This window comes from Thermobia domestica, chromosome 7 (genome assembly GCF_964235325.1).
Source record: "Thermobia domestica chromosome 7, izTheDome1.hap1.1, whole genome shotgun sequence".
NCBI lineage: Eukaryota > Metazoa > Arthropoda > Insecta > Zygentoma > Lepismatidae > Thermobia > Thermobia domestica.
In genome coordinates this window covers 31,058,557-31,079,905 of record NC_137460.1, presented here as the reverse complement: position 1 = coordinate 31,079,905, position 21,349 = coordinate 31,058,557, and the positions used below count along the sequence as shown (strand labels likewise).

General features: G+C 34.3%; 1 protein-coding gene across 5 annotated transcripts in view; it reads right to left on the bottom strand.

Moving 5' to 3' along the window:
- Window positions 1–1,091: 1,091 nt before the first annotated feature.
- Window positions 1,092–21,349, bottom strand: part of LOC145689977 (uncharacterized) — a 31,435-nt gene continuing 11,177 nt past the window's right edge. For 3 of the 5 annotated variants that reach the window (XM_081764402.1, XM_081764403.1, XM_081764404.1), the window contains exons 2-3: window positions 19,260–19,804; window positions 1,092–2,442 (exon numbers count right to left, since the gene is read on the bottom strand). In XM_081764402.1, coding sequence (XP_081620528.1) covers window positions 1,230–2,442; window positions 19,260–19,714 — 1,668 coding nt within the window. In that variant the 5' untranslated portion in view covers window positions 19,715–19,804 and the 3' untranslated portion in view covers window positions 1,092–1,229. The other 2 variants (XM_081764405.1, XM_081764407.1) reach the window with 2 other exon arrangements.

Genomic DNA, 21,349 nt, shown 5'->3' with positions numbered 1-21,349 from the left:
CCCTTTTAAAATTGGTTTATTCTAGATAAGTTTGATTTTACCAAACTTGCCACCTAAAAAAAAGCAAAGATTTTTAAAATATGAGCTGCACTTATAACCAAACTAGCCATTTGTATGCTCTCATCAAAATTGGCAGACTATTAACTTGTTTAATTTTAGTTTAGAGCTCAATTTAGATAGATCAGTAGATACATTGGGTGAAGAATCATTGTTTTCGTATTCTTCGATTTCTTTTACATTCTTTCCTTGCATTGCTTTTACCTGTAGTGTCTGTAGCGTAGCCATTGATATAATTACGACCGATAGTGGATTTGTTAATTTAAAACTAAATTCTACGATTAAATAAAATTACTGGAAATATAACTAATAGTAAGTTGATTTCAGCTTTTATAAACATACATTTATTGCGTAGGTGAAATACAATAAAGTAAAATATTACACATTATATATATATATATATAAACATACGCAGCTACAATATATAAAGTAAAATATTACACTTTGTAGTATAAACACTTACGAAGCAGATTCTATGGACCTAATAATTTAGGGATATATAGAGCAATGATGTAGTATGTTTGCTGATCTATTACATCTGTGGTATTGGATTCGACGCATTTGCTTAGACAATCATATTAATTTAGTGTACGGATTAGTGGATACTTTTGATTTAGAACTGTTACTGGAATGCTTGAATTTATGGATTCCAACATGCACGATATACGGTTTAACTTCCTAAAAGGATAACAGATTTTTTAAATCCTCCTTGCTGGCCAAGTAGTTACCGTGTGTCTTTGGTGCACGTGACCCTAGGTTCACGATTGGTTTGACAACAAATAAACTGGAATGCATTATAGTGGTTAGGTTTCTACATCAAGCTTAGGTCGAAGTTTCATTTAGGCTCATGTTGAAAAGGAAACTAAATCCCAATGTACAATGTGTTACTGTATTTCCGAGTTACCGTGTTCCATAGGTTTTACACGAACCACTGTTAATGCTATTTGTTTCATTGTCTTTGACTTCTCTAATGTTTACCTAGCTATATCTTCTACTTAATGAAATATTAGTAAAACGAAATTTATGTTTATTGATAGATAACTTTGATGTTTGAAACTTTTATTGAGTTGACATATATGTTAAGTGATTTCATAAACTACATATCGAAAAAGCTTAGTATAAAGGTGTACGTGATTTTAAGAATTACAAGGTTTATGTGTCACAATTATGCGTTATTTCTTTAATAATTTACTCATACGTTTATAACCAATTCCATATTTGTGAATATACTCATGTCTTTTACGATTTCCGGAATTCCCAAATTTCTTAGGGCAATACGCACATTGATATGGCTGTATTCCCATGTGGATTCGTAGATGTGTTATCAGATGATATCTACGATGAAATAGTTTACCACACTCATTACAAATGTAACTAGAGTCTTTCATGTGGGTCCTTATGTGCCGAGCTAAGTTGTCTTTATTTACAAAACCTTTCTTACATTGTTCACAAATAAAAGATTTATCTTTCGCGTGTATAGTTGCATGACTTTTGAGATAACATCGTAATGTAAAAGATTTGCCACATTCTTCACATGTGTACGTTGCCTGTGAATCGTGTATTTTCATGTGAGTATAAAGATAGCTTCTCAATAAAAATACTTTCCCGCAGATATTGCATTCAAATATTTTCTCTCGTGTATGAAGTAGTTTATGTCTTAGTAAGCTTCCTTGCTCAGTAAATTTTCCTCCACAAATTTCACATTTGTATCTTCTTTCTTTGGTATGCACAACTACGTGTTTCTGAAGATAATGTTTAATAGAAAAAGATTTTCCACAATCTTCACAAAAATATGGTCGTTCCCCAGTGTGCTTTCTCAAATGACTGTTCAATGTAGTTTTGAACGAGAACTGTTTCGAACAATATTCACAATTCAACTTCTTCTGCTCAAGATGTTTTTCTTTTATATGAATGACTAAATACCCCCTTTTCATATATTGTTTCCCACATTCACACCTGAAAGATTTCTTTTCATTAAGAATCGATTCCTGAGGAATTGAAGTAAACTTATCTTTAAGAGATTCCGAAAAGGTACTACATTTTTGTTGCTGATTTTCAAAGTGTACAACATTCCTGTGTTTATCTAGAAGCTCTTTCGAACTACACACCTTTCCGCATTCACAACACTTGCATGATTTATTTTTATGATTTCCGTATGATTTCCTGCATTGTTCTTTGCCTGCCTCACTGACAGGATCAATAGTTATTATATCTTCAAATTCTTTAACGCTCTTCCGAATGTTATTAATAACATAATCACTTTGGAAACGAACATGTTGTTTCTTGGAAATTTTCGTAAATTTACGAGAACTATATAGTGTATTCTTCGACTCTAACCCATGTCCTTTCCTATCTAATACTTCCGCAGTCGAATGTGAAAGGGATCTGAAATAACAACAACGATAGTACCGTCAAGTGGGGTGAATAGGAACTGTGTGGTGAATAGGAACAAAACTTTCATGTTTTAATTTGTTCAGTCTTACGTTTCATTTATGCAAGATAAACTCTATTTTAATTGTCTGAGACACTCTTCATAGCCTAACCTTGCTGTACGTGCAATAATAGGTTTTGCGGCTTGCTTTGATATTTTTTTCTCCGCAACTATTTTTAGCCGCATTGTTGTTGACAATTGTGAACTTAGCTTAACTTTGTTCACTCCAGAGGTGGCGCTCTAAGCAATTTGTTGTATGCTACTTCAAATCATTTGTTTATGAGCGCACTTCGAGGTTTAACGTGCAAAACTAGTTTCGAAATCAGATAATTTGATTTTAACACACTTCTATAAATAACAGCAGCATTTTTGAGAGTGGTAGGTGAATAGGAACAGAATGCCTCGAGTTTATAAACCAGATCCCCGTGCCAAAAAATATCGCAAATATCCAAAGGATCTGTTGGAAAAGGCTAAAAGGGACATTATCGTTAACAGATTAACGTACAGAAGTGTAAGTGACAAATACGACATACCCACAACAGTTTTACACAGACATGTAAAACATTCTAACGTGAAGTCTCAAGGAGGTCAAACAGTGCTAACAAAAAATGAAGAAGGAATGATTGTTGACAGAATTGTAAAGTGTGCAGAGTGGGGTTATCCCCTAGAAGTATATGACATAAGGCTTATGATCAAAGGATATCTGGACAAATGTGGGAAAACAGTTCCAAAGTTCAAAAATAATTTTCCAGGGAAGGAATTTGCTCGTGGTTTTCTTCTACGTCATTCGGCAAAATTGGCAGTTCGGCTAAGCCAAAACATCAAGAAAGCTAGGGCTTCAGTGTCTCCTGAAGTCATAAATGCATATTTTGACAATTTGGAGAAGGAGCTTAACAGGATTCCTGCTGAAAACATTGTAAACTATGATGAAAGTAATCTTACAGATGATCCTGGAAGATCAAAAGTTGTTGTTAAACGTGGATGTAAGTATCCGGAGAGGGTGATGAATCATAGTAAGTCAGCTACGTCCGTTATGTTTGCAGCATCAGCAAGCGGAGTTTTGCTGCCTCCATACGTTGTCTACAAAGCGGTAAACATGTACAACACATGGAAGCTCGGAGGACGTCCGGAAGTAAGATATAACTGTACCAGATCGGGTTGGTTTGACAGTCGCACTTTTGACGATTGGATACAAACTGTCGCCCTCCCATACTTCAGAAAGTTAAATGGTCCTAAAGCACTCATCGGAGACAATCTCTCGTCACATCTGTCAGTGGAATCAATTCGCCTTTGCTCTGAAAATAACATAAAATTTATATTCCTTCCCTCCAATTCAACACACTTAACTCAACCCCTTGATGTTGCATTTTTTGCCCCTCTCAAGAGGAAATGGCGGGAACTCATTTCCAAGTGGAAAAGAGGCCCTGGTATCCGAGAATCAGCTCTTCGGAAAGATATATTCCCAAGGCTTTTTGCAGAGCTTCTGACAGCCATTGAAGAACATTCTACTGCAAGTATAAAGTCTGGCTTTCGCAAATGTGGAATATTTCCTATAGACAGAGATCAGATTCTCAAGCAGCTTCCCGATGCAGATCCTGAAGCTTCAGGAAATATTGCAGCGTTGGACGGATCACTGTTGGAAATGTTCAAAGAAATGCGATATGGGAGTTGCATTCCACAAAGAGTTCCAAAGAAGAAATTGTCTGTTGAAGCCGGAAAAAGTGTTGCCCTTCATGAGGAAGACCCAGATGACCTAGATTCTTCAGAAGACGATATTGAGCTAGAAGAAGAAGCAATCGAAAGTGACTATGAAGAGGAGGACAAGGGGAAGCAGGAAACGTTTGTACCGGTAGTAACAGATGTTAACTATGACGACATTTCAGAGGACGACTGGCTGTTAGTGTCTTTTCCTGTAGCTGAAACATCAAAAGCTATGAGGGCTAATGTTGAAAAGTTGTTCATCGGTAAAGTTCTTTCCAAAAGAAATGGAAGTCTTACAGCAACGTTCTTGCGCGGCAGATCTACTAGGGAACACAGTGGATTCGTGTATGGTTTTCCCGACGTTCCAGATGTATCCGATTTTCATTTTGGGCAGGTAAAAGGGAAACTCCCGCTGCCCAAGCCTTACTGTAGAGGAATGATGATATTTCCCGTCAATTGCAATGTTGGTATCTGAACTATAACTATAGTACGGTATTGTCAAGTTCTCATTATGTTTATGTTGGTAATATAAATGTCTTTGAATCATTTCTTTTTCAATAAATATTTTTAAAAACTATTATTTTTGTTCCTATTGATATTTCGGGCAGTACAATAGGAAAGTAAGCAAAAAATAAATGCTTGTTCCTATTCACCCCACTTGGCAGGTGAATAGGAACAACCAATATTTTTTAAAATAAAACATGTAATAAAAGGAAAGGGGATTTAATATTTGTCACAGTTCTATTGCCCCCATAAAGACTGTCATTTGAGACCAAAACTTTATTTTTATTGACCAAGCAGTTTTAAAATAATTTGGTTGGAAGTTGAAAAACCGTTCCTATTCACCCCACTTGACGGTATAAGATGATTACATACTAAGCATTTGTTCAATGATTTACAATTTGTGCCTTATGACATCTTCGTACTTTGATGCTAGAAATGGCTGATCTTTTATCGCTTCCCTCCCATTGTTAAGAAAAAAATCTACTATTCCAGTCGAAGAAGTTAGCATAACAACTTAAATTGGCTGTTGCTGCTACATTTCTTTTCATATGGGATGTTGATTATGAGTCCATATTTATATTACTGCTAAAACTATAGATCTTCCTTGAGTTCCAATAGTTCATAACATGGCTAAATCATCAAACAAGCACTTCATTACCGAAAGAGAATATATATATATATATATATATATATATATATATATATATATATATATATATATATCAGACTTCAATTGAAATTAGTCACACTTGGTCTGACTAAAAGTAATAAGCAGCACACATATATTACATGCAAATTGTGTACAGACTGTGCCAAAATTCGTGTGCAAATTTCATTTTCCTAGTATGCAAAACTGGTAAAACTAAGGACAAAGAAACCCACACCAATTTTAGTCGAAGGTCAGAAGTTTTGTTTGATACTGAAAGAGATTTACGTATGATAACGAATTATGAGCTACAGGGTCAAAGGTTGAAATGCGAATTTTTCCTTACAGGATTTCAATGTTAAATGAAGGTATTATATATCGTTCTATTGAATATCGAACTCTGAAATCAACAGTTGCTACATGAGCATAAATTCTGATCCACGGTAATATGATAATGAGAAGTGCGTTTAGTTGTGACTCCATGACGCCCAGAAAATCACCTCTGATTTGTGTTAATAGATCATATTTCAACAGCTTATTGTACAAAATTCATTGAAATGATAGTGACGCAATGAGACACACATAAAAGACTTACCAAAATTCATGTTGAAATCATGAAAATAAGTCAATAATATCAAGGAACACGAAGTAAAAATTTAACACTTCTTGTATTAAAAGATATCAACTGATTCGATGTACGAAACAATAAACAGGGGTTTCTACAAGGTTTTAAAGCAAAAAAAAGACATGCTCAATAGGAAAATCAGGAACTGTGACCCTTCAGAAGGTCACCTGTGATCTTTGTGAAATAAAATCACATTACAGCAGCTTATTTCTCAAAATTCATTGAAATGAGTGGTTCTATGGAATACGTGCATAAAAGACTTACCAAGGTTACGTTGAAACCATACAGATAGGTCAATAATATCGAAGAGGCCAAAGGTAACGAAGCTAAATTTTCGTATTTCACGTAATAAAAGGTAAAACTGATTCAACGTGTGAAATAATCAAGATATGTCCCATATGAAAGTGGAAACTGACCCCCCTTCACCAGGACATTTGTGACTTTTGGGCATTAGTGCTACTTTCAACGTCGAATTGCTCATGATTTATGTAATCAACAAAGAAGCGATCAAACACGTAAGTGGCCTATTGAAAGTCCCGTTTCCACCTCAGAGATAAGTCATCAATGTCAAATAATATTAAAGGTCACGAAAATAAAGTTTTGCATTTCACGTTACGAAAAGTCTTAACTGGTTCGATGTGGGAATCATTGAATAGGGTTTTGTATGAGGGTTTAAGTAACAAAACATGACATCTCCAATAGAAAAATCATAAACTGTGAAACCGTAATCCCTGGCAGGTCATCTGTGACCTTTTGCTGCGTCCAAAGCTCTTTTATGGATAGCTAAGACAATAAGACGATCTTCTTTACACATGACCGCACTTTTTCACTTAAAGAGGCAGCGTCCGTATTTCACTACTACGATATTAAATTTGTTTGAACAACGATAATGCTTTTAAAGTTATGCATTAAACTGTTTCTTTTTCTAAAGATAAAAATAAAACAATGAATATAACTTGCATGCGTCATGCAAACTATTGGACTTTTGAAGAAAAGAAAGAATCCTGTCAGAAATAACTTGCTTTCCTATCTCTGGCAAGGAACGCTCTATCGTTTGTTTACTACTCGTTCATGATTTCAAATCATAAACTTTGCCGAATCATTTTGATTCTTTCGACGAAGATTTGTCTGTTTCCTTTACTTAGATGATTGTTTGTTATTCCGAAAACAAATTAAGGTAAAGAGAGAGGCAGAGGCAATTGAACGCTCAGGTTGGATCAGAAATTCCTCAGTGATACTTCCTTCTTTGTGACTGTGTACAAGCAAGAACTGTCGTAATTTTTGTATTCTCGCTGTACTCAGATGTGCGTGTGTTCAGTATTATCACAATAGATATTCTTAAAAAAAAAAAATGCTGGAGTGGTACATTATTAGTGGCAAGTCGGTTATTCAAACACGGAAGAACGTATTTGCACAGTGAAGTGTGAAACTAATTCGATTACATCAGCAGTTTCGAAGTAATTGTTTCAATAAACATCTTTCTCGAAGATAACAACAGGCAGGACGGCCATCAAGTGTGCCTACCGAAGACACTAAACGTACAGTGCTCCATTCTCTTCTTGCTTCATCTAGAAAATCTATCTGTCGGTGATGTACTACACTCAACGTCAAAAGAAGCTCGTTGAATAGAGTTGATTTTGAGTTTAACATGCCTTTCAGCAGCGAACCTATATAGGACGGGACCTACTGGTTAATGTGGAATCCCAACGACATGATCCAGCGCCAGGAATCGAACCCGGGTCTCCCACGCCAAAGGCGGGGACGCTAACCGCTTAGCCACGAAGGAGCTGCTTAAGGTGGTTGATGTGAGAGGTGGTGGTGAAGATGTTGTTTCCTATAGGTTTAGGAATAATATTCCTATAGTTTATTTTGTAAACTCTCTTGTAAGACTTAACACTGTTAGAATAAAATAAAATGGAAGTTGTGGCGCATTTCAGCCCAGAAAATATGCGAGCTTTAAATACAACAGAAACAAATGACAATCGAGGTAGGCCTATTAAAGAAAGTGATAAATGTGAGTGTACTTCATCTGAAATTTTGAGTATATTGTATGAAGAGTTGTGTGCCTTAAAAAGTGAAGTGGATTATTTGAAAACCGAAAATGCTGAACTACGATTTAATGTAAAACAAGTAAGTGAACAGGTTAAGTTTGCAGTGCAAGGGGTTACTCAAGAAGTGAAGTCGCAGGCAGCATGTAGTAGCAGTAATGTAAATAAAACTAAAAGATTGAAAAATAGTGAGGCCAAAACAAAGGATGTGTTGAAAACCAAATACTCAATTCCAGTGAAAAACCGGTATGAGCTACTGGACATCGAAGTGATGACAACAAATCAAAATCGAAAAGTAAAAAGTGTGCAAGGCAAACAAGAAACGGTACACATACCTATGAAAACAATGCATGAGGAAAAACGTCACCCCAGACAGAAGAATAGCAAACAAAGTGGAAATAAAAAAATATTAATTCTAGGGGACAGTCATGCCAGAAACACAGCGGTTCTGTTAAAAGACGTATTAAGCAACAGGTATGAAGTGTCATGTATCACGAAGCCGGGTGCCACCATGAGTGAAACAATGAGAGACTGTGGTTCACTATGCAAGGATATGAGTATGAAAGACACACTAATAATCATTGGCGGGGGGAACGATGTTGCACGTGGTGAGGGTAACAAAGCTGTGGTAAATCTGTACAAGTGTCTAAATATGTTAAATAACACTAACGTAATTGTAGCAGGTATTCCACATAGACATGACTTAGACGGTAACTCCTGTGTTAATGTACATTTAAAACAAACAAACAGCAAAATTTCCAAAATATGCAAAGGTTATTGTAATGTAAGGTACGTTGATTTGGGCTCTATGGAAAGGGATAATTTTACTACGCACGGACTACATTTGAACAACACTGGAAAACGTTCAATGTGTAATAAATTTGCTGAACTTGTAGAATCATTATCTGTAGTCTCGACAAGCGTCATCCCTTTACCATGGCAAGCATCGTTAGACAATAATGAAAGTCTAGCACCTGTAGTAAGAGACGGTAGCAATAACGTATGCAAGACACTTGATACATACTCCAATACTAACGTAGAGTGTGGTAGTGTAGGAGTAGATCATATTGATAGGATTAGCTTAATACAAAGGGCAAGTAGTTCAATCTATAAAGCAGAAGATTGTAATAACATAACTGAAAATGCTCAAAAGATAGAACGACGGAAGAGAATGCGTAAGATGTTATCCGATGATTTTTTATGGTAGGAAATATTGACTTTTTGCACCTTCTTTTTCATAATGTGCAAGGTTTAGGGAACAAAATTGATCTTCTGGAGGTATTGTTGGAAAGCGACTTCTCAAATGTACAGCTTCTTTGTATATGTGAGCACTGGTTAGATGCAAATATCGTTAATATGGTTAGTTTAAACGGTTTTAATATTATTACTCACTACTCTCGTACAATAAAAAGTCGAGGTGGTGTCGCAATTTTTGCTCGCTCTTATATACATGCAACTGAGATTGACGTTCGGAATTTTTGCGTCGAAATGCATTGTGAGGTAGTCGCATCAAAACTTCAAGAGTTAAATATTTGTATTGTGTGTATCTATAGGACCCCTTCTGGTGATTTAGGAATTTTCTTTAAAAATTTTGAGAAACTTCTAGCGAACTTACGTAGAAAATTTAGTAGTGTAGTTATCTGTGGGGATATAAACATAGATTGGTTAAAGAATTCAACTGATAAATCTAAGTTTCAAGATATGTTAAATTTATATGAACTACAAACTATTATTAACGTACCTACTCGTCAAGGAAAGACAGCTATCGACCAAATTATTATTCCAAAAAATAATCTTAAATGTTTGTTTGAAGTTACTGAACTTGGATTTTCTGATCATGAAGCCATTTATTGTAGAATACCTACCGAGAGAATAGTGAAGGGAAGTCCGAAACCGATAACGAGAACAACCAGATCATTTTCAACGGAAAATATAAATTATTTTTGTTTTCTATTATCTCGTGAATCTTGGAATCCCTTGTACGACTTACCTAGTGCTAATGACAAATTCAATTATTTTGTTGATGTTTTCTTACATAATTTTAACATAGCATTTCCATTACAGTTACGGAAAGATTTTAATAACATGAAAAAGTGGGTCACGCAAGGAATAAAAGTTTCAAAGCAAAAGCTTATATATTATCATAAACTTAAGAAAACCTGTGTTAATTTACCAGCTAAAGTTATTTCCCATATAAAAACATACAAAAGAATATATCGGAATGTTATTCGAACAGCTAAAAGAATCCACAATGACACTATAATACACGGATATAAAAACAAAATGAAAGGTGCGTGGAACGTAATAAACAATTCATCAAAGACTGTTCCAATGCGCGAAATATCACAAGTTAATTATAGAAATAATTCTTTTGCTGATCCTGCTGCCATTACTGAAGTCTTTAATCAGTATTTTCTTAATACGAATTTACCACCTGGAAAGTTGGATCTCGCTGTAGAGTCAAATATTCCATGCAACAAACATAGTATGTATGTAACTCCGGTAACTGAAGAAGAATTGTTGGACTGTATCAAAAGGCTTTCTAGTACCCGTTCTGCAGGTATAGATGAAGTCCCATCCCTAATTATAAAAAAGAGTGCGCATTTAATAGTGAAACAACTATGCTTTCTTGTAAATGTATCATTTGAATCAGGCGTTTTCCCCGACAGATTGAAGACTGCAAAAGTTATACCTTTGCACAAAAAAGGAAATACTTATGATGTTCAAAACTATAGGCCTGTTTCTATATTGTCTGTTTTCTCGAAGATTTTTGAATCACTAATGTTATCGCGCTTGAGAAATTTTATATCCTGCCATAACCTAATCTCGTCTTCTCAACATGGTTTCCAAAAAAACAAATCAATTGATACAGCGTTGTTTAACTTTATTAAAGAGGTTTCTACAGTACTTGATAAGGGAAAATATGCAGTAGGTTTATTTGTTGATTTCTCCAAGGCATTCGACAGTGTTCAACATTCTCTTCTACTGGCAAAACTCCAGAAATATGGTATTAGGGGTGTAGTACATGAATGGTTTCGCTCGTACCTGACAAACAGAAAACAAGTAGTAAAAATACAAAAAATAATTAACAATAAACAAGTCACATTTTCATCCACAACTGCTACTATTTCTGCTGGTGTTCCTCAAGGCTTAATTCTTGGGCCAATTCTTTTTTTATTTTACATAAATGATCTTGTTCAATATATGTATCCCCAACATATTGTACTATATGCTGACGATGTAAATGTCATAGTAACAGCGGACAATACACTTGAACTAGAAAGTAAATTAAAACAAACTGTGGAGCGTTTGATAAAATGGACATCTCAGAATCAACTGCTGATAAATGCAAAGAAAACAAAAGCACTAAATTTTCATTACTCATGTACACCTCGAACAGTACCACCCATTGTGATAAATTCAACTGATGTAGACTATTCAAAATCCACTAAATTTTTAGGTGTAACAATAAGCAATAGGCTTACATGGGATGCACATATTACTGAGCTAAACAGCAAATTAAGTCGTATCTGTTTTGTCATTTATAGACTACGTGGTTCAGTGTCAAAAGAAACTTTGCTGTTATTGTACTATGGTAAGTTTCAATCATTGTTAAATTACGGAATAATTTTCTGGGGAGCCTCCTATTCCAGTGTTACTACTTTTCGTCTACAGAAAAAGGCAATAAGATCTATTTTTAATCTATTACCAAGGTCCTCATGCAAAAGGGTCTTTCAGTCAAATAAAATTTTAACTGTGCCTTGTCTGTACATATACAAAAGTATCATATATGTAAAGAGAAATGAAAGTAGTTTTCTTCATGTTGACGATGTACATTCATACAACACACGACAAAAGAATAACATATTCACAGCATACCAAAACTATGCGTGCACCAAAAGAAGTGTTCTTCCTATGTCCGCTAAGTTGTTTAATAAGCTCCCAAGTTATTTGAAGAATATCAAAAACATACGAAATTTCAAAAATGAACTATTTAATTTTTTGTGTAACAAAATGTATTATCATATTAATGAATACTTGGGTGATAGTTTGTAAAATAATGTAAATCGATTATATTGAAATGTCTTATTATTATTTGACAAGTCCTATGTACTGGTCTCTGACCAATAATGTACGACATGGATGAATAAACAATGAATGAATGAATGAATAGAATGCGTGTACTGGAGGTAAGGCTGTGCAGAATGAATGTTGTGTATAAATTACTATGTACATGAAGCAGATTATTGTTTCGTAACGGTTCACAGACAAATGAAAATCGTATGTTCGCTTTTCATATTTTAATGTTAGATGAAGCGAAGTTTTTTAATGATGAGGTGTCTTCATCTGATGCATGGTTCTTGCCCCCCCCCCTCCCAGTCTACTATTAGAACGAACGATCTGCGGATCAAAGGAGTATTATGTTGTGGATGCGTGTAACTGCGAACTGTGCTTGTGCCGTTTTCCTTCTTCGAAGGTACTATGAACCACGTTGCATATCAGAACATGTTACGCAAATTTCTTTTCCCTGAAATTCATCGTTTAAATCTAAACCAAATAACGACTTTTGGTTCCATCACGATAGGGCTCCAACATATCGAAATAGGATATTTGCAATTCTAAGGGGGGGGGGGACCGTATATTAAGCAAGGGAAATAAAGTAGAATGGCTAGCTAAAAGTCTCAATTTAACCCAATGTGACTTTTTCTATAGGATTTTCTTAATCAGGAAGTTTATAAAAATCCTCGTGTAACACTTGAAGAAGTTCGTCTCTCGATAAGCATTCTATTGAACGAAACTTCGAACACATTTAATTTTTTTTTTTTTTTTTTTTTTTACAAAGACACTCGTGCACAGGATATATTTACGTCTAGCACATTAGGGACATGTGGAATAGATGTGTAAATCCCGATTACTTACGCACCAAGAGGAATTGTTTTTCAGTTAAGCCAGTACTTGAAGCAAGTAAAAGCATCATGAACGTAAAAGTTACTTGCCTTGTTTGTAATACCTCTTACTCGACATGCACACACACTTCGATATTTGGCTTTATAACAATTATCGTTTAACGAAAGTAATTAATCAGCCCAAGCCTGGCCCAGCCCAAACAGAGAACAGTGCAGATTTACTACAGTGTTCGGAACGAAATTCTGCAATGTTAAAACATGCTAGAAGTAGCTACCACGATAGATTTATCGCTTATTGTAGCAGCTTGTTCTCATAACTAATAGCCTCAAATGCTCGCGGGACCAGTTACGGATTTCAAGTCACTCTGATCTTTGAAATATTATATGTTATCACAAAGGTCACAAGTGACCTTCTGAAGGTCAGGAGGCCACAGTGAAATACAGTTCTCATTATCATATTGCTTTGGATCAGAATTTATGCTCATGTAGTAACTCTCCATTTCAGGGATCGGTATTCAAGAAAATAGAATATAACTTCATCACTTAACATTGAAATTCCATACGTAAAAAGTCGCATTTTGGCCTTTGACCCTGTAACTCATTATTCACTATGATCTGCAAACCTGTTTAGTATCAAAGAAAACTTCTGACCTTGGACGAAAATTCCTGTCAGGTTCTTTTTCTTGCTTTAACCAGTTCTGTGTACTAAGGAAATGAAGTTTAAACACGAGCTTTTGGAGAGAATATACATGTATATTAGGATGACCTGAAACAAAAATTATATGCATTATATACAAACATAATATTGTAAACTAATCAAACGACAATAAGAAATTAATTTAATTCAAGATCTTTTTCCTTTGTATCAGCCCATAAGTAATTTTGGCCCGCTTCGTGTCCTCAAAGTAAAAGAAGAGAAAATAGAAACGTTAAAACTCAGGTTTCGCTGCCGGGGCTGTCAAAAGTTACATAGGCCAGAAACTTTCAATTCGGAAAGGAAGAAAAATAATCCAGACGGGAAATTTCGCAGTTCCTTACTATTTACTATTAGTCTGATTCTAAATATTTATTGAAAATAGGAATTCAAGGTCTTTCCATATAGCATTATTTGTCCAAATAGCAGCTGAGTGCCAGGAAGGAGTTGATTAAATTCCAATAGAATTAAAAGTATGAGTAATTTGGAAGAGGCAATTTGCTCTAGAAAGAAATTTTTGATGTTTTAGAAGACGAATTCTTCAGCATTTTACACTACCAAATAACTTTATAAGAAAATCTATTTAGCTGTAAGCAAAGAGTGTGTATTACTTTTGAAGTATTTGTATCCGAATCTCAGGAAAATAAATAAACAAGAGTGTGACTAGAAAACCAAATTGTCAAGACAATAGTAACAGGGAGTGTTAAAACATTTCTATATTAGTATCTTTGTTCACTTCTTAAATTCAAAGCCTCTTCTTGAACAGAGAACTAAACAAAGAACACAATTTACATGACTAGTTCCAAATATAATGTATGTTCAGCAAATACACAGAATTATTGTAGAAACTAAATCTTTATTTCGTGATATGTTTCCATATGTGGCGAAAGGCAGCAGATATTACTGCCTTCATAATAATGAAAATAATACACTTTAATTTTCACACTTAAATACAAAAAAAAAAAAAAAAAAAAAAAAATTGTTTTGAAATATGTGGTAGAGAAGCAACCTGCGAAGCTAGTACAGCGTTAGCCTGCAGAATAACTTTGAATTGCTGTGATACGGAAGTACACAGGTTACCAATAATTTCCATGGTAGACTGCACTTTTGTGGCATTGACTTCTGTCAGCAAGAATTGATTATATTTGGTTCAGATTCAGAGATCTATAACTACAAGCGTGAAGTTCAAGAATACTGGAGATAGGGCGATATAAGGTTAGGTGTTTTACAAGAATGCAATGTCGAAATTCAAACACCTCTAAACAATTCAAGTGACGTAAATTGAAATATTTCATCATTCGTCGGAAACAATATCTGGTCCGTAAAGTGCATATGAACACATAATCATTTGTAATCCATCCTGTGAAAGTATTAACATGATGCATGGAAGACATAAATTTACGGTTCACATAATCACATAGCCGCTGCCGTATTTCACGGAGTTGAGGAGATATTTCGGTATATAAATTTCTTTAAGATTCCGGCAACTTACGCACGCCTTTTTGGCAACAAGATGGATATTACTTCTCGGACCACATTCTCGTTCTTGATCATCGTGGTGTTCCACTGTGTGTGCTCACGAAAATTTTCTTCGCGGTAAAGGTTTGGTGGCAGTTATCACCAATTATGATATCAAGACCTTACTGGGGATTATGCTTCTTGCTTATGAATGTGGTTATGGCAATAGACTGATTCACGTGGTATTTGAGTTTGACCATCAGTTTTGCAGCAAACGTTTTATGGCCCCTGGTGACAACCGTCTTCATTGCTTTTCTATTTATTTCACTGAAGCTTCTCTTCTACCTACTATCACTCTTTGGCGGTATTCTATAGCGAATAATTGTTTAAAGTCTTGGCATTCTCTGCGATACTGCTCCTCACAAAGGCACACCAACGCATTACTTACCTTAAATATACTTTCATCAACTAACCACACACATGCAATTCGCCTCGAAATTTAGAGAATTTTTGTTTCGCATCTACACTATCGGACCAGTTACTCGCATGGCTACGTTCTATTCCATCATATGTTCAACATACTTTTACCTAGCACAATTTTAACAACGGGCAAAAGACCAAACGTGTTCTCAGTATTATCATCTATCACATGCTATATGCTGATATCTCCAGGTTTTTCAATACTTTTGATTGCCATATATACATATACTGTATATAGATATATTTTAACACTCATTCAAAGAACATATACATAATCCAATCTAATTTTGTAGTTTTGTAAATAACATTACGATATGCTATACATATTTGAAATCCACATGCCAAACGAAAATTTACAACTAAAACTACATTTATTATTTAGTATTACAAAGTAGGACGCTACAATATTATAACCTTCCGTCATGTGGTACTATCATCTCGATTAGCGAAGATAAAAGTCAATTTTGATACTATTTAAACAATTTTTTTTATAGTTATCTGTTTTACTTTTTTATCTGCAATCAAAGAAAAGCAGAAATCATACGTTCTTTTCTACAGATGTGAATTTTATTTATGTCACTTAAACTTCTATTCGTAACTTTGTAAGAAATGGTCATTATTTCCTAATATATAACACTTATTTATATGGATATACAGCTACCTGAAGTTTCTCTGCAAACAACGGAGGTTATCGATTTAGAACACATTGAATAGTAATTTTCCATGTTTACAGTAATCTATTTTTCACAGTATATAAAATAAGAGCTTTGTAATATGAGTGTATTAGTCGCCAGAATCAGAGCATGCTAATGCTTGAACAAACCCTTTGTCTTTGAGAGCTAACAAGTTGAATATCCAACGGCACTCTCAAATTAACATCTCCTTTCGAGTTCAAATTGAGTTTGTAAAGAATTATCTTGATATCTCTTTACATTGGGAGTTGTGTTCAAGATATCACCGACAAAAAGCCTTAATTTGTCTGGAAAGTAGTGAATGTAGCAAACTCGTCCCATCTACATTCTGAGGACAAACCGTTACAAAGTTTACAGAAGGAAGAACTCCAATACTATAAGTGGAAATCAGTGAGAGAAAAGTGTGTTCCTTGCATACATGAATTATAACACAAAAAAAATCACAGACACTATAACAATGTTGATTCAAGATATCAGTAAAGATCAATTCCTAATCTTAATATCTCAATATTTATTCAGCCAGAGGGCTACACAATTAGCAGTATCACGCTGGTAAAGAACAGATGTATTTATAGCATTGAAGAAAATAGTTCTAAGTTCTACGTACATTTCTAAAATACTACCTTTTAGACATATCATCAGCGAACATCCAAGTATGGGAGGTCTTTACAACAGTAATAACGGAAGTAGAACGGATATACGAATGAACATTAAAGCGAAAAAGATAATTTAGTATGGATTAGTATGATCTATAAATGGCGTACTTCTAACATGCAGGAACAATGTTAAAAGGAACTGAAAAATGTGCTTTCTTCGAAAGGTTTCATTTCGAAAAAGTTCTTAGATAAAAATTACATCCAACCACAAGACGATTTAATTTAAAAATAAATATCATAATGCTGCTTATAGTAATTCATCTCAATCTATTGAAAATATTAAAACTTTGAGCAGATTGCTATACTACTCACAATGAAGTAGTTGTGGGAAATTAATTTGAACATGTTACTTTCTCTTCTTCCAAAATAGCAATAATTTTTAGAAGCTGTAATTACAAGTTCTCGAAATTACACAATCTTAGACAAACTTTACTAATTCATCATATCTCTGGAACCGATTGAGATATTAAATTAATACAAACAGCATTATCACTTTTACGTCTATTGAAAACCATCGATGTGATTAGAGCGATGTTTTCAAATACTATTTTGAAATAAAATCTATTGAAAAAATAAAATTTCCAATCCATTGCATACATCATAGCATTCAACACAAAGGTACTTTAGATATGCATTGACACATCTGAAACACTTGCGTGTTACTGTTTTAGAAGGCTAAAAAATATGTATAATAACAATTATTTCAGGTATTGGAGCGTCCTTAGTTTGTAACACTGAATAATTTGGTACTATAATTTTTTGTTTGGAATGTAGATTTAAATTATTAGAAACTAAACGAAACGCAAAAAAAAAAAAAAAAAAAAAAGAAAAAAACTTCGATTCGCAACATTGTTGATCCTGTGGCGTTGCAAGATATGACAATGTCTTATAAAACTATTTGCGTATTATAAAATTTCATTCTTTTTTATCAATAAGTTTAGACGCTGAAAGAACGTTCCATTGAAACTGACACGAATTTTGGATTCTGAAAGCTTCGCTTCACGTTATTCAATTGTTTTATTTCTGTTTAGTTTGATTGTTTGGAAAAGAATTTTCTATATTGCGGACAGGTCGTTTTACCTGTTTTCAAGGCTAATTAGTATAGGTTGTCAAGTACGGAAAAATCACGATTTCCGACACATTTTACTCTTCGATTTTAATCGAGGCTCTAGTGCTGCAGAAGGCATAAGAATTTGTACTGAGTACGGGAATGAAGCACTTGACAGAACGACGACACGGAAACCGTTTTCTCGTTTCAGAGAATTTTTTGAATTGTCATGAACCATGTTCCGGAAGACATTCTCATTTTGATGAAAACCGCCTAGAACAATTTTTTCACGACAATCTTTGCCAAACAACGTGGGAATTGGCACATTTTTTTCATGTGATTACACCATCGTTGTACGCCATTTGTATTTATTGCGTAAGGTACAGAAATTGGGTACATGGGTACAACATGATTTAAGCGACATAAAAAAAAATATATATAAATCATGGAATAACCATATGTTGGTCCTTGTTGGCTCCTTACCTCTGACGAGTTATAAGTGACGGAAAATTGTGCTTATACGTGAAGAGAAAGAATAGCTCAGCCCATCGAAAAAAACAACACTTCGTGGAAGGATGGTACACAACCTCAAAAAATCAAGTTATTTGTTTGTTGGAATCAAACGCATTTTTCATCATGATACCTACAAAAATGAAACGGTGAATGCTGCTCTGTATAGTGAACAGCTAAGACGATTCGCTGTTGCTTTCGAAAACAAACCACCAGGTAAACCTGTGTTGTTATTCCACGATAGTACAGGTTCGCATATGGCTAGAATGATCACAGATGTGATTAATGGACATGGTAGGGAACCACTTCCTCATTTTCCATATTCACCAGAACCCGCCGCTTCTGATCCCCATTCCTTTCGGCTTCAATTTGACAACATTTAGGGAAAAGAGTTTCATGAGTAAGCTTATCAATTGGCTAACAGATTACCTCAATTCGGAAACAAAACAGTTCTACAAGAGACACGTTGAACTCTCACATGAATCTGGCAATCAGTCATACACGAAGATGGTGATTACATCAGTTAGTGAGTAAGTGTGATTTTGATTTACGACACAGTGTATCAGGGTCTTGTCATGTATAGTATTACATTGTTTTGTAGTGTAATGTAGTTATTTACAAACTAATAAACAATTTAATATTACTTAATATCAGACCACTGTAGAAACAGGATGACCGACAGTGTATATATATATATATATATATATATATATATATATATATATTGCCTTTGTGATATTTCAGTAATATTTTATTACATACTTTTTAAGAAAGGCATTACGTAGTATAATTCATAAATTACCTTGTTACTAAACACTTCGTTGATACATAACTATTGTCTGTAGAAGATATTTTGCCTTCTGTTTCTGTCCTAGACGCTTTTACAATTGAACAATATTCGGAAAATTCAGTTTGTGACCTTCGGAGTGAATCATCAGGCAAGGTTTGTGTTTTCAATTCTAGTATATTTTCTTCTGCTGAAGGACATAAATGTGATTTCTTCTCTAATATACTATTCAGATGAGATGAATTAAAATTTTTCTTTAATTTGCATTCTGGTTTGCTGGATAGCATAGAGCATTCTAATTTCAATTTTTCATTTTTAATTTCTTTAGCAACTGAAGGTAATTCATTCTTTCTTCCAGTAAGACATTTTATTTCAATTTTATTATTGGTGTCTAACTTTCTGTTGGATCCTGAAGCATAGCACAAAGGCAATCGTTCGCACAGAACAATGGCTTCTTTGAGGTTCAACATCTTAAAGCTAGAAATCAGCAGACAAGTAACCGTTCTTAAGTTGGCTTCTTTCAGTTGCTTGAGATCCAAAACTCTCACCTTCAAGCTTTTCTGAAATAAGAGAGCTGATTTTAGTAAATTTGTATTGTGTCTCATTTGTTGATAGAAATGGTAGTTAGATAATAGAAGTATAACATTTCAAAGCATGATTATATTTCAAATCATTAAATAAACTATTTTGGAACATACAAAAGCAAATATGAAGTAAGATTCATTTTTACACTACACAAAATGGAACTATATACGGGATTAATGGTGGGAGAGTGCTTCAGTATTACAACACCTTTCTCGAGTGCGTAACGGTGCATTCTGATCTGAATTTTATATGAACATATAAATTTATGCTTTATAACATTTAGGAAACAAGGATATAACTCCTTTGCTAACGTTATATATATATATATATACAATAGTGAATTTTAATAGGAGATTGTACCTATAATCAATGATCTTACCAAAAGGAATCAATATAATAGTGTTATAAGTCATATTTACATAAAAGAAAAATTATATAAAACGTATCGATGTGATACACTTGCTGTTTTGTAAAGCCATTACCTTACTATTTAAGTTTCTGCGAATTTGTACACTGAAAGTAAGCTAATACAGATTGATTGATTGATTGAGGTTTAGTGGAGCCATCACGATCAACACGATCGTTGACAGGGAATACAGAATTTGACAATAACGTTGTGCATGTAAATTGTTCGTTTATCTGATCACCTCTAAATGTTTCAGTAATCAAAGTTAATGATAGCTAATAATATTCATTTATTTATTCTCGTAGTTTCGTACAATACTAGACCAATTAGTCGAAACCCTATAATATAATAGCAAATAGAAGGACAATAATCAAAAAAAATGAAAACGATAACAGATTCATCTTTCAATACACAATGTTCTCATCAATTGAGTTCTAAGTTCCTCTCAGGGGTTAAATGGTACATTCTGTTGATAATGTTTAATGTCTCGATTTAGAAAAAAATCGAGTCAAACTGCGCGAAAAATAGTATAAAGCTGAAAATTGGCAGATTTGTACTATTGGATGTTTTGGACAAGACATCAAAATCCCCGTAATCTCCCGTGGTCGCTTCCTGGAATTCCAGGCGGTTAGTCTGAAGTGCTGGAAAAGCAGAAGTTATAATTGGAATGGCTATCATATACAAACGGGTAAATCCACAAAGCTACAATAGGTCTCAAATGAAAGATAAATAATGGGGCTTCAGTTTAAGCTGTATATTCTTTTAATTGCAGCAGATGAAATTATTGGACATTATACGGTTTACCGAACATTGTTAGGGTCATCAAATTTAGGAGGCTTAGATACCGTAAAACTACCCGAATGAAAAAAGTTTCAACAAACTTTCTTCTTTCTATTGGTAACTTTCTAGTGTATGTACTACTAATACCTAGGTAGTTACGAAGCTACGTGCTTTTAATTGACACGCGCTGCACAACTGCTCGTCATTCCCGGGACCATTATGTGAGCCCCTGTAGGCCACATACTTTACGTAATAATGTAACAAATAATTGTGTGAAGATGAAAATTGGTATATTTGCTCTATTTGATGTCCTGAACAACATATCAGAAATCCC